Below are 12,645 nucleotides of genomic sequence, written 5' to 3'. Positions count from 1 at the left end.
AGGAACCGGTAAAAATGCGTCCCACATTATCTTCGCTCAGCAACGCTCCTGTCGTGCACATGTTTAATTAAGTAAAAGGTCAATTTATTGTAGTTAGTTGAGGTGCAATGCTCTCACATTCAGACAACAGAATATGTATATACTTAAAATTTAATGAAATGAAATAAAATGCATTTCATATAAACATGATCATCTGCTATATCTGACCAAACCAAATCACACGAGTAATTTGTACAGTTGTGTTTGAACACATACAGATTTCAGATGAAGACGTACCTGTTTCTGTCTGTTTTCCCCTCTTTTTGTGTGTTCATAAAATCTGCACCTATCCCCTTAGGCCACTTTAGTTTTGGCATTGCATTAATTCTATTAGTACTGTATTTATTATGCAGCATTAAATGTTCTTTCTTGTAGGTGCCCACCATGGCTATAGAGAAGGTGTTTATCTATAACAACACATCCATTGTCCAGGATGAAGTTTTGGCCCACAGATTAGGTCTCATTCCCATCAAGGCTGACCCTCGCCTGTTTGAATACAGGAACACGGGTAAAAAACAAACTGCTTAACTGTGACATAAATATTAGGAAAACTATTGTGCATCAGTTTTTTTTCACTTGTTTGCATAGTGCTATTTAGTGCTAGTACATAGTGCTGTGTCGTGTTATGAATCTGAATCTTTATCATACTTGACCTCGTCTTTCTTCATTCACCTCAGCTCCTGAAGCAGAGGCGTCAGAAGCAGAGGGTTCAGAAATAGACACAATTCAACTACAGCTGAAAATTAAGTGCAGCAGGAACCCCAAAGCCAGCAAAGAATCTTCAGACCCTCGGGAGCTCTATCTTAACCACATGGGTGATTAACAACTTTTTTTTTTTTTTTTTTACATTTTATTACATATTAGAATCACATGCCTTAATAAAGCAAATAAATAAACTTTAATGTAATCCTTTCTATTTTCCTGCAATCTGCCCCTTTGAATCAGTTTATTCCAGGGACATAACGTGGGTCCCTATTGGAAACCAAGCAGATGTGTTTGCAGATTCTGTAATTAGACCAGTCCACGATGATATCCTGATTGCTCAGCTTCGACCAGGACATGAACTGGATATTGTTATGCACTGTGTCAAAGGAATTGGTAAGATCTTATCTCTTTAGCCTGATAGCTCATTTTAAAAACAAGGACTTTTATTAGGTATGGCTAAAAATGACAACACCGGTGCATTTAGCTGTATTTTAGCAAACATTTCTGCACTAACATACTTATCTTTTCAACTGCTTTAAATTAGAAACTTAAAACAATATAGACAATGTCTTGTTAGATAAGTATTTTGTTAACATAGCTGAAAACGTTTCCTTTTTGTCGTCTTTGCAAAAAGAAGAAATGCACTCTTAACACTGATTTTATTGCCTTATTTTGTTGTAGCTGCTACAACAACACTTCAGACGTTTAGAAAACCCTGAATTTTTCCCTTTGCTAAAAAACTGATCTTATAGCGAAACATTATAAAATTTACTACAAGGTTTTCTTTAGCTCCCTGCCAGTTCTGACCATCACATTTTACCTATGTGTATCTTCTGACTTGTTTTCTCTGTCCCGTATCAAGGTAAAGACCATGCTAAATTTTCTCCAGTGGCAACTGCCAGTTATCGGCTTCTACCTGAGATCACCCTCCTGGAGCCTGTGGAAGGAGAGAAAGCAGAGCGCCTAAAACGCTGTTTTTCCCCGGGAGTTATAGCACTGCAGGATGTTAACGGTAAGAACCAGTAATGCAAATTAAAACTGTAAATGGCATTCGCCCTTTTATGTTATTCTCTCTCTACTTATGACCCTCTGGACTACACCAAAAGTGGTATTGACATGAAATATATTGAATGATTCAGTTTAGTATCCTGCGCAGCTTGGGGACATTTGTAGCTGACTATGTTTTCAACGTTCAATACTTTTCAAATGTGTTTTAGATGTAACCGATTTCTTACTGACATTCGAAGGGCTTACAAATTGATGAAGTGAAAGTAGTGGAGGTGCACAAGTAATGTATATCATGAGTTGATACAACTACCTTACAATCATGTCTATGATCTCTGCTAATATTTTCTTCTCACCAGGAACGAAGGCTGCAAAAGTAGTAAACAGTCGCATGGATACATGTAGCCGAGAAGTTATTCGACACGATGACCTCAAGAATTTGGTGAAACTTGGAAGAGTGCGGGACCATTTCATATGTATGTCGCTGAGTGATTTAAAGTGATATTTCCACCAAACAAAATCCATCAAAGAAAAACATTGAAACTCACATTTAATCCAAATGTAATAGTGTTCGTTATTTGTGTCTGTATTTTTTTGATAACAACAAAACTATTTTACCAACATTTTGCCAAGCAATACAATTACTACCTTAAGACACAATGTGACTAAACTAAGGCTAAAACGCAGATGATCTGATTCTACGGCCAAAAAAAACAAAAAACAAAACAAAACACAAAATGTTGTCTTTTGGCAGAATTTCTTCCACATATTGTTTGTTCACAGGAAATTATAAGGTTTCAGGGTTATGTAGTTAAAATAAATGTGTTTGTTTTGTCCCTCCTCTCACACAGTTACTGTGGAGTCGACCGGCATCTTGGCTCCAGATGTTCTTTTCACAGAGGCAGTCAAAGTTCTCATGAGCAAGTGTCAAAGGTTTCTGAGTGAACTGGATGCCACTGAAATGGAATGAACTGACTATTCATCTTCAGAGGCAGCACACAGGACCCACATCCCAAGTAGACCTGGACTATTGAGTTTGCTGAAGTGCTTTTTCTTTGGAAAGTTTTTGCGATGCTATACAGCAAGTCATTGCTTCTCAACAAAGCTGATCTTGCGGAGACATTGTTTATATTTGCTGGACTTTGGATGTTTAAGCTGCATAACATAGGATGTAACAGGCAGTTTCACAAGCTTCACGGCATTAGCTGCAGCAGTTTGGGGCCAAATAGCTTCCAAAAATGTTGCTAACTAGACCTTTCTCATCCTATCAGTGCTGACTAGTTGGCTTGATACCCAAATTTCACCTGGCTGGTTAGGTTCTAATGGTTGTATACAAAACTCTACAAGCAAATTCCACGAGCTGTTCAAAAAAGCTGTTCATCTTCAACTACTGGCAAAGAATTTTGTAAAACTAGCTGCACGTTTTGTGTATTTTGGTCGGTTGAATCCCTTTTGACAATATTTGGACATTTAATTTACCTTCTTCAAAATGCATATTTGCTGTAACTGTTTTCTGTATAAACTTTTTTCCCCATTTTGATTATTGTACCTGGATTATTTATGTAATTATGTAACTGCTCTGGATTGTACTTTAGACAGTACTTGGCTAAATCAATTGCAGTTTAAAGATGGAGTTAAACAAAGAGCTAAGTAATTTAGAGTCAACCTATTATAAAATGTAAGAGGCTCTTTTTGGGGAGGAAAGGACATCACTGATATGAATATGTGGACACCTAAAAACTAGTGACAACAAAGGACTGTTAATAATGATAATGAAGAAATCCTTTTCACAGCCATTGTTGCACAAACCTGTACAAATATCCCGTTACTTTCCAAATTACCAGAGGATTTTGGATATTTGGCGATTTACCTTTTTCTAAATTTGAATACATGTCTAATACCTTAAAAACAAAATAAGAGACATGCTATTTATTTTTTTAAAAGGGATTACTATGAATGAAGTAATACTAATATTTGATGGGTATATATTGTATTTATTTCTTCATCACTTAGTAATATGATTCTTAACAATAATTGAGAAAACACGGGGGAAAATGGCACCTCGCTTCCTTTTAAAAACGTCACTTCCGCCTCCTCCTCGGCTAGGCAAAATGGCGACTGTCGTAGAGCGAGCTGATGGAGGTGTTAGGTCCTTGGACGCAGACGTTGTGTCACCGCGACAGTTGACCCCTTCCCCGGACCAGCCGCACCAAAACAATCCGCTCTTGGGTTTACCCATTGTGGCCATCGAGACCATTCTTAACTTCCTCTCTTACGATGAAATCAGCCTTCTTCGCTCGGTAAGCTGAACGAGAACAGGGCAACTGCATGGGAAACAAAGCTACTGACAAGTAAACGCACCTCTCCGTATGTTGAAGTTGTGTGCGATTCTTGGACCTATAACCGGGTGGTCGTTTACTTTGAAGCCGCGTCTTGGAGTGTCTTGTTTGGCAAAGTTGCAGGTGTGGGCCGCAGTGTTCATTGTGTTGTTACCATAACTGTTGCCTAATTAACGGTGCAACAAGAGGCAGCCGCATTTACACGGACAGGAAAGAGATAATTCAATCCCCGTGCTGTCTTAAACCGCAAGCATCTCACATGCTAATTTATTATAATTATTATAATTATTATTATTGTTGTTATAACAACAACATTGGACATTGCTCTGCGCCTTGCTTTCCTCCGCAGCCCTTCCTGCAGACAGTTGTTGGAATTTTGTGTGACCGTTTTTAGCTTTTTTTAAAAAAAATTATTTAAGAATTTATTGTGTGTCACGTAGTTTCAAAAACTAAAACTGTATTTGGTACACCTTTTATCTGCAACAGTACTGGTTCTAAGATTCTAAATGAATAGGTACACCTTTTATCTGCAACAGTACTGTAAAGATTCTAAATGAATCGCTGGCGGTAATGTAATATTTTATTACCTACGTTTTCGTACAAAAGATAGCTTAATTTTACTTCCGTTGGCATTTGGAGTGGACACTCGCATAAAATATTTAGCTTTCACTTTTGAATTATCCATTTTTTATTCACATCAAGAGCAGATCTTTTTCATGGAGGGCTCTGTGTTTCATTTACGTAGTTGTACGTAGTACATTAGGCCCAGCTGCATATACTGAATCATTACCAGATTATGCATTTTCTTTGATGCTTTTTATTCATGTTCAGGTATGACTAAAAGATTTAGAATGTTTATCATATGCATAGCAAATACAGTGGTTCGACTGTCCAAGATAAAAACACAAGTGTCTACAGTTTCCAGTAGATTTTTTAAAAATGTGTTTATGCTGTGGGCTAATGGTAAAAACACAGTTGTAAATCATGGTAGCTTCCATAGGGACCTAGCTACAACTAATCAGAAACATGATGGAATATAACATTTAGCAGTGCTGGGTATATTGGACTGAATGTGAGTCCAGAAAATATGCCACATTCAATTAAATTACAGAGATGAGAATGAACCCTCATGTCAAGACTGGGTAGATTTGTGTTCTTGATGAAAAGTAAACTGAAGATACAGTATGTATTAGCGGTGTAAGAAAAATATTGATACAGTGAAATATCACAATGTTTCGTTTCACGATACTGTTATCAAGATTCTCCAGCATTGTATATGACAGGGGTGAGGGGGTGATGTGAGTGCAATCAACCAACATATACAATGTTACCACCATATGTTAGTAAGTACTGCACAGTAAATTATAAATTAGATATCCTGTTACCATTTCATGTCTGCCTTATATTTAATTTGTACATTTTACTTATAGGACTTTTAACCAATGCATTGTGTGAAATCGGGTTCAAATACAATTGGAAAGGTCTGCAATTTTGGTATAACTTGAGGGCACTGCTTACGCTATGTTCACACCATTGCCTGAGGTTATACATACTTTCAACTTCTTCAGCGCTGTAGCCCCATGAATCCTGTGCACCCTTTAATGTCAGTCAACGACTTCACTTCCATTGTTTTCTGCTTACGATCTATTTTCCTGAACCACTCTTGTATACATAAATTTGTCCTTTTTTTTTTTTGACGAAGTTGTGAATTTGTTGTTGTCATGATTGAGACGGATAAAATAATCTTACTGGCAGCAAAAACACTTTGTCAGCCTGTGCTTCAAGATAGCACCTGTTAAACAGGTCATGTTGTATTTTTTTTTTTTTCCTTGCCAGTTTTAATAATTAAACAGGTCATGTTGTATTTTTTTTTGTCCTTGCTAGTTTTAATAGTCAAGTCTTCACTGTTGTTTTCAGAAAGAGACTCTGACACAGACAGGCATTTTGGCAAAGTCTGTGGTTTGGGTGAAATAAGTCATTTGAAGTAAATAAAAGCAAATGTTCCATAATAACTGCAAATATGAGATATGAAATTGTACTTCCTTAAGCTCTGCACCTCTCTCTACTGTAAATACTCATTTCCTCCTGTGGCTGTTTCCTAGGTGTGTAAGCGCATGGACATGATCTGTCAGCGTGTCCTCAATCAGGGCTTCTTGAAGGTGGAACGTTATCACAGTCTGTGTCAAAGGCAGGTCAAAGCCCAGCTGCCCAGGTTAGTGTCAAGCCACCATGCAGATTTTTAACCACAGACAACATAAATGTAAGAAAAGATACTGATACCACAGCTACTGTAATAACAATATTGTGTTACGTTGTGTTTTTACCCAGACGAGAGTCGGAGAGAAGGAACCATTCACTGGCCCGTCATGCTGACATCCTGGCTGCCGTGGAAACACGCCTGTCTCTGCTCAACATGACTTTCATGAAATACGTGGATTCCAACCTCTGTTGTTTTATTCCTGGAAAGGTTGGCTGAGATTATTAGTTTTCTATTCTAGTAATTTATTGCTCATGATATATGTGATATTTCCATGCTCTGAAATGGACTGGCCAACGTTTTTAAGTTACATTATTTTGCCTTCGATCATTCAAATTATTCCTGCTAGTTTATGACAATGGCATTAGTTTTGCTTGATATTTCTGCTTGACACGTAAAATGTTCTGGATTCTGTTTTGCCTCACCAGGGGTCTCATGTACAAACATTGCGTACGCACAAAAAAAAAGTTGTGCAAGTCCTTTTCCAGGCTCACGTTCGTATGTATCAAAAATGAAATGAGATATGTGCAGGCCTCACGTCAGCTCCAGAGATGACGTATGCACGTACCTATGGGTGTTTGCCTTTGGCGACACCTAGAGGTCATGCTGGGAAACTGCTAAAAATGTAAAAACAAGTAAGTCATCAGAGTGATGTGCATATCAGAGACACGTTAGTGAACAACTAACACACCCACGTGTTTGCAAATAAATGGATCTAGTGGTGAAGAAAATGGTATTAACAATGGCAGCGGTAGTGTTGTTAGAAGACGTTTACCAAGATCATTGTTACTGGACCTGTGCGCAAGGCTTAACGTCCACTTAGAACTCGGACCATTTGTTTTTTACTTTGATGTGCCTCAACCAACACCAATTTTTGCTTACGCCATTTTGTTTTTACGATAAAATCTACACACGTCTTTGTACATGAGGCCCCAGGTTGGTTTGAATCATGTAGGGCATCTGGTGTTTAAAAATATCCCAAATCACTATGTGGCAGTACTTCTCAAATAGTGGGGTACTTCTCAAATATCGTCTTCCAGTCACCAGGTGGCAGTAACTCATTCGGTGGTTTGTACAGATAAAATACATATAGGGGACAGAAATACAAAATTTCTGTCCACTAGGGGGTGCTTGACAGAAAATAATTAAAAACAACTGCTATGTGGGCCTACTGCTGTGGTACAAGCTAATAATCACAGTCCTGCTGGAAACAAATGTTAGGAATTCAGAGATGATCAGATTAGGAATTAATTTTTTTTCCTTTCTTTTTTTTTTCTGTATACTTCCTGTTTGTCTTACTCTCGACAATGTGTCATCAGGTGATAGATGAGATATATCGTGTGCTGCGTTATGTCAACTCAACCCGGGCCCCTCAGCGTGCCCATGAAGTTTTACAGGAGCTCAGGGATATATCTTCTATGGCCATGGAGTACTTTGATGAGAAGATTGTCCCTATCCTGAAAAAGAAGCTTCCGGGAGCCGACCTATCTGGACGTCTGATCGGGTCTGCACCAGGTCAGAGAAGACTTCTAAATGCACCATTTACTTCTGAAAATCCTAACACCTGTTTTTTGTTACATAATAGAAATGAAGTCAAATGAAACAATCGCAGATAATATTAGATGCTGCTAGGGAACGAGAAAAAGCTGGCAGCCAATTTGACTAATCTCTAAGATGATTCGCTAACAATCGCAGATAATATTAGATGCTGCTGGGGAACGAGAAAAAGATGGCAGCCAATTTGACTAGTTTTAAAGAAGGAGAAGCAGGTTTACTGAGCTAGGCTAAACTACGTGTGAAATACGGAGTGTAAACGAACAAACAAACTGTGGCTGTTGAAGACTGCTGATGGTCTCCTCTTTTTCCCCTAGTGGCGGGTCCATCTACCTCCCTGACCACCATGTCTCTGCTGGCAAAAAACACACCGTCACGTTCCGAGATGACTAAGGTACAGCAGCAGGTGAAAGTGAACGGTGCGTCGATGACGGTGCTGCGCAGGGAGATGCAGGAGATTCGGGTGAAGCAGCTGGAGCAGCAGAAGCAGCTGCAGGACCAGGAGCAGAAGCTGTTGGAACAGACGCAGGTGATTGGTGAGCAAAATGCCCGCCTTGCAGAGCTGGAGCACAAGCTCCGTGAACTGATGGACAGTAGTGCCGCTGCATTAGGAGGAAACAGGCCCAGCACGGCAGTCCCCTCGACATCTAGCAGCATGTCTTCCGCTGTCGCCAGCCCATCTGGTACTACAGCCTCAATACCCATAGACCCAGAGGGTCAGGAGGGGTCATCGCTGAAACGCACCAGAAAGAGCTCAGACCTTCCACGACAGTCCAAACGACTGCGCAGCAAGAAATAAGAGACTGCGTGTCATTTAGTTCTCTTTTCGTTTTGCAGGTCTGGCTTGTCCCACCCCTCTCTCTCTCTCTTTCTCTCTCTCTCTCCCCACCCGCTCCTTCCCCACGTCACTTACTCACTTACTCTCTGTGCTGTCTGTCAGAGGAGTTGCATTTAAAAAAAAAAAAATCTCCCGGTGTGCTTCAACAGTGTTTCCCTTTTTTTTTTGTGGTGTTGAAACAGACACCAGTGTTAAATGGATGGCTGCTCCTCACAGCTAAAACACTGAGCCTACAGCGTCATGACTTTGCACAACATTAACAGGGTCAATATTTGATCATATTTGGTCACCTTTTCTTTTTTCATTCGTTTTTTCCTCATTACAAGCATTTTTATTTTATTTTTTTTTTTTTTTTACATCAACATAAAATTCTAAAATGGCAATGTGTAGGTGTTTCTAAAGACTGACCTTCCCTTTATGCTTGTTATGCTTACTAATAGCACTTTGGACCCCACAGAAAACAAAAATGTATCTGAATTAAATTAAAAAAAAAAAAGATAACCCCACTATTCTCAACATAAAGGATTGTTTTTGAGATGACGAGATTCTGTGCAGGAAAAATATTAAATACACAGGGGACTCTCGTCCGTCTGATAGAAAGCTTTAAGGCCAGGCTGCTGACAGCTAGAGCGCGAGCTGTTAGACCTCACCCTGACTTTAGGCTGTACACACTAGTACACCATTGTGTGTCATTAGTACACACAATGGGGTACTAGTGACACCAATGCAAGTATTTCATATGAGCATTAGAAAACTGCTGATTTTTCAATAGTCACATTAGTGTATTACGGTGAGCATTAGAAAACTGCTGATTTTTCACTATTTTGTCACATAGTGTATTACGATTCAAATTAGAACAGCTCCACTCTATCATAGTCGTGATAAAAAAATTTTTAAAAAAATAGCGCTCCAACAACTTGGATGAACTTGGATGAATTCATGGATACGAGCAACAGTTGCTGCCGGGGAAGCTATACACAGCACTATGTTTGAGTAGTTTTTGGGTCTTGTTCAACTGGTCACATTTGTCGGTTGGGTTAATAGTAAACAGCTGAGGTATCCACAGCAACTGCCTGTTCAGTTTCTTAAAATGATGTGCGGTGTTTAGTAAGTTCCGTTGCGCAACACTTTCCGTGATATTTTGAGTATCTCTTCATGATGTAAATGCGTACTGTAAATTAGATTTACAACAGCGGCCCTACGTTCTTAAACAATTACAAGTAGAAGTAGAATACAAGAGGTCCTCAACTTGCGTCGGAGTTCTGTTCCTACGGCGTGGCGTAACTTGATTTTCAGGGAACTCGCATATCTTACATTAGTAAAACATCAACAGTCTGAGGAGCCATAATGAAGGGCAACAAGTTTCCAAAAAAAAAAGCAACAGAAATGAAAGAGAGAATGTAGCGCGATCTAATGTATGGCGCGCGATCGCGACTTGTCGCGACGTATTCGTCCACGAGTTCCCGAGCAAATTGTTTTGAAGACTTTCTAAATACATTTACAAGAGATCGTGATGTAATCACAAAAACGCTGTGGCGAGAGGACGTCGTTAAACCCCTGTGTGATGGTCCGTGTTGTTCTCATTTTCTGACCCTCTTCATTGACCTCCACCAATGCAGTGCATCATTTTATTGGTCTCTTTGCAGACTAATCTGTCTTAGGCAGCCAAACAGTGTGGGGGGGCATTCATCATGGCCACCTTTGTGGCTCACTCTAGAATGAATTTTGGATACACATCAGAGTGTATGATGTGCTTGCACAAAATTATTGCTGACTGTACACGTGTCTGGCATTACTTTCCTCTGGGCTTAACAAGGGCAATATAACTGTGACTGCTCCAACAGCAATAGCTTTGCTTTTGTCTTTTCCACAAGGCAACCTAAGTGCAGCAAATCCACAAAGATCTGGGTCCAGATATTACTTGTTGGAAACAATAAAATTCTGGTCAACAATAATGGCAGACCTGCAGCTTTGCTATCCCTGTTAACCTCAAACACAATGGCAGTGAAATAGAGACTTTGGTAGAGGAGGGTGAATGATTCGCCTACTAACACAAGGTTCAGTATTTGGTCAGGACATCACAGCACAGTTGAAGCGTAACATTCAAGTACCAAACTCCCATTAATAGGATTAATACATGAAATAACTTGGAAGGAAATTAAATTAAAAGTGAAAAAAAAATGAAAGTAAAATCAAATTAATCAGTAATGTGGCTACTATTCTCACAGGGATTTTTATGTTAATTCAGATCTCCATTGTTGTGACTTGGTTAAGTGCAATAATAACCATCTAAAAAGAAGCAAGTAATATATTCTTTTGTAGTAGTAGCAGCTTTTTTTAATGTTTTTATTTCTCTTCATAATCACTGATCACACTTGTCTAGTTCAATTTCAGACATCATTTGACAGACAACGCAATGAATAAGGGACTGCCACTAACGCCAGTCTAATGGCTGCAATATGTATGGCATCTCCCAAAATAATTCCAGGGTCTTATTTTCAGATTTCACCACCAAATATTGCCCATCTCAGTAGAGTAAGTTTTGTGTGTGTGTGTGTTGTATTTTACAAAGTGCAATCAAACTTTGTTTTAAAATGTATTTTAAAATTGTCTATCCTGGGTGTCCAAACGTCCACAACATAAAGAGTGCACAATTAGGTTCAGAAATTCTTGGGATTCCTGGGAAAGTAAAAAAAAAAAAATCACATTACATTTAAAGCCAGTTAGCGTTTTATCCTGAACAGTAATCATGCAAAAATATTTAGAATATAAAAAAAAAAATAAAGACGCTTTTGAAGTTAGAGTATCAGCTTTATCAAAATGTCTGCTTCACTTTGTGTTTCGTTATAGAAAGTAATGTTATGTGAGAAAAATCTATCACAATGACAATGTTTTTAAAGATTTTTTTTTTTTTTTTCATTACGACTATTTTTACCGCAACCTCCCCCTCTGGCATTATTTGTTCTCTGACTAGTGATTCAATTCTGGCTTCTTTCATCCAGGATTTGAACTGGTTGACCGCTAGATGTCACTAAATTCAATAAGAAATGTGCGGAGAAACAAATCATTACAAGTGATTTTAAGCTTGTTTAGCTCAATGGCTCACAGTAAAAAAAAAATGTGGTCATTGTTGTAAAAAAGTAAAATGCCTCCTCCCAGATCCCTAGTGAAACCACCCTCCTTCCTCTCTTCGCCTTGTAAAGCTAGATTAGTTGTCAGCCCATATTGTGGCTGCACTTTTGTTTCCTTTTTAGTTTGCTTTTCTGTTGTTGGGGGTCTTGAACCACTCATGGTGTGAATGTTTGGCAGAAACATTTGGGAAGTGCTGTTTCACACATCGTGGTGAACACTCGTTGACAAAAACACAAGAAGGTGTGAACTAGTGGCTTACTTTGAGACTACGTCTCAGTTTAGAAAACTGTACTGTAATCTTTATGTAAAGTGTAGATTGTGAATTATTTCATGTACCTGTACCAAGATGAAATGATCTTTTGAGTTGGCCAACTTGGTGCTAATTGTATGGTTTTGTTGCACACTTTACTGTTACATATGTACAAGTCAAACTTATTAAAAATTGCTTATCCATGTGTCTGTGTGCAATTCCCAGACCATCATTTTGTTGTAGAAAAACAGGGGAGCAGGTCTTTTTCACTAGTCGGTGAATAAGCAAATTCGCACCTTTTTCTTGTCCAAAATTTCACATGTGGACGAAACCTCATCGTAATGTGACAATTTGTATTTTTTCATCTTGTTGATAAACATTGGGTAAGAAACAGAACATGGTTATTTTTCCTAGAATCTAGAATGTTGGTATCTCCTTTGTTGCTTGCGTTTATTGTGATCAACGATTATGATCCTTGAGTTGTATCTAAACTCCCCAAAGGAACAGTGTGAACTCTAATAATGAG

General features: G+C 38.7%; 2 protein-coding genes across 2 annotated transcripts in view; both read left to right on the top strand.

Moving 5' to 3' along the window:
- polr1c (RNA polymerase I and III subunit C) overlaps nt 1-3,227 on the top strand; it is a 5,557-nt gene extending 2,330 nt beyond the window's left edge. Inside the window, exons 7-9 of the mRNA XM_008322560.3 lie at nt 1,607-1,756; nt 2,109-2,225; nt 2,601-3,227. Coding sequence (XP_008320782.2) covers nt 1,607-1,756; nt 2,109-2,225; nt 2,601-2,719 — 386 coding nt within the window. The 3' untranslated portion in view covers nt 2,720-3,227. The remainder of the gene's footprint in view (nt 1-1,606; nt 1,757-2,108; nt 2,226-2,600) is intronic.
- Nucleotides 3,228-3,798: 571 nt separating this feature from the next.
- Nucleotides 3,799-9,243, top strand: fbxo28 (F-box protein 28). Its single transcript, XM_008322546.3, has 5 exons — nt 3,799-4,049; nt 6,191-6,300; nt 6,417-6,555; nt 7,665-7,860; nt 8,217-9,243. The coding sequence occupies exons 1-5, from the start codon at nt 3,804-3,806 to the stop codon at nt 8,696-8,698; spliced, it is 1,173 nt and encodes a 390-aa protein (XP_008320768.2). The 5' UTR covers nt 3,799-3,803; the 3' UTR covers nt 8,699-9,243.
- Nucleotides 9,244-12,645: the final 3,402 nt, after the last annotated feature.

Source organism: Cynoglossus semilaevis, chromosome 12 (assembly GCF_000523025.1).
Source record: "Cynoglossus semilaevis isolate Cse_v1.0 chromosome 12, Cse_v1.0, whole genome shotgun sequence".
Taxonomy (NCBI): domain Eukaryota; kingdom Metazoa; phylum Chordata; class Actinopteri; order Pleuronectiformes; family Cynoglossidae; genus Cynoglossus; species Cynoglossus semilaevis.
Note: the sequence above shows the minus strand (reverse complement) of the source record. Positions and strands in the feature narration are given on the sequence as shown.

Excerpts from the sequence above, each read along its gene's own strand:
- fbxo28 (XM_008322546.3), top strand. The coding sequence starts at position 3,804 with ATGGCACCTCGCTTCCTTTTAAAAACGTCACTTCCGCCTCCTCCTCGG. Across the intron at positions 4,050-6,190 it reads AAATCAGCCTTCTTCGCTCG|GTGTGTAAGCGCATGGACAT; the intron begins GTAAGCTGAACG and ends GCTGTTTCCTAG. Across the intron at positions 7,861-8,216 it reads TCTGATCGGGTCTGCACCAG|TGGCGGGTCCATCTACCTCC; the intron begins GTCAGAGAAGAC and ends TTTTTCCCCTAG.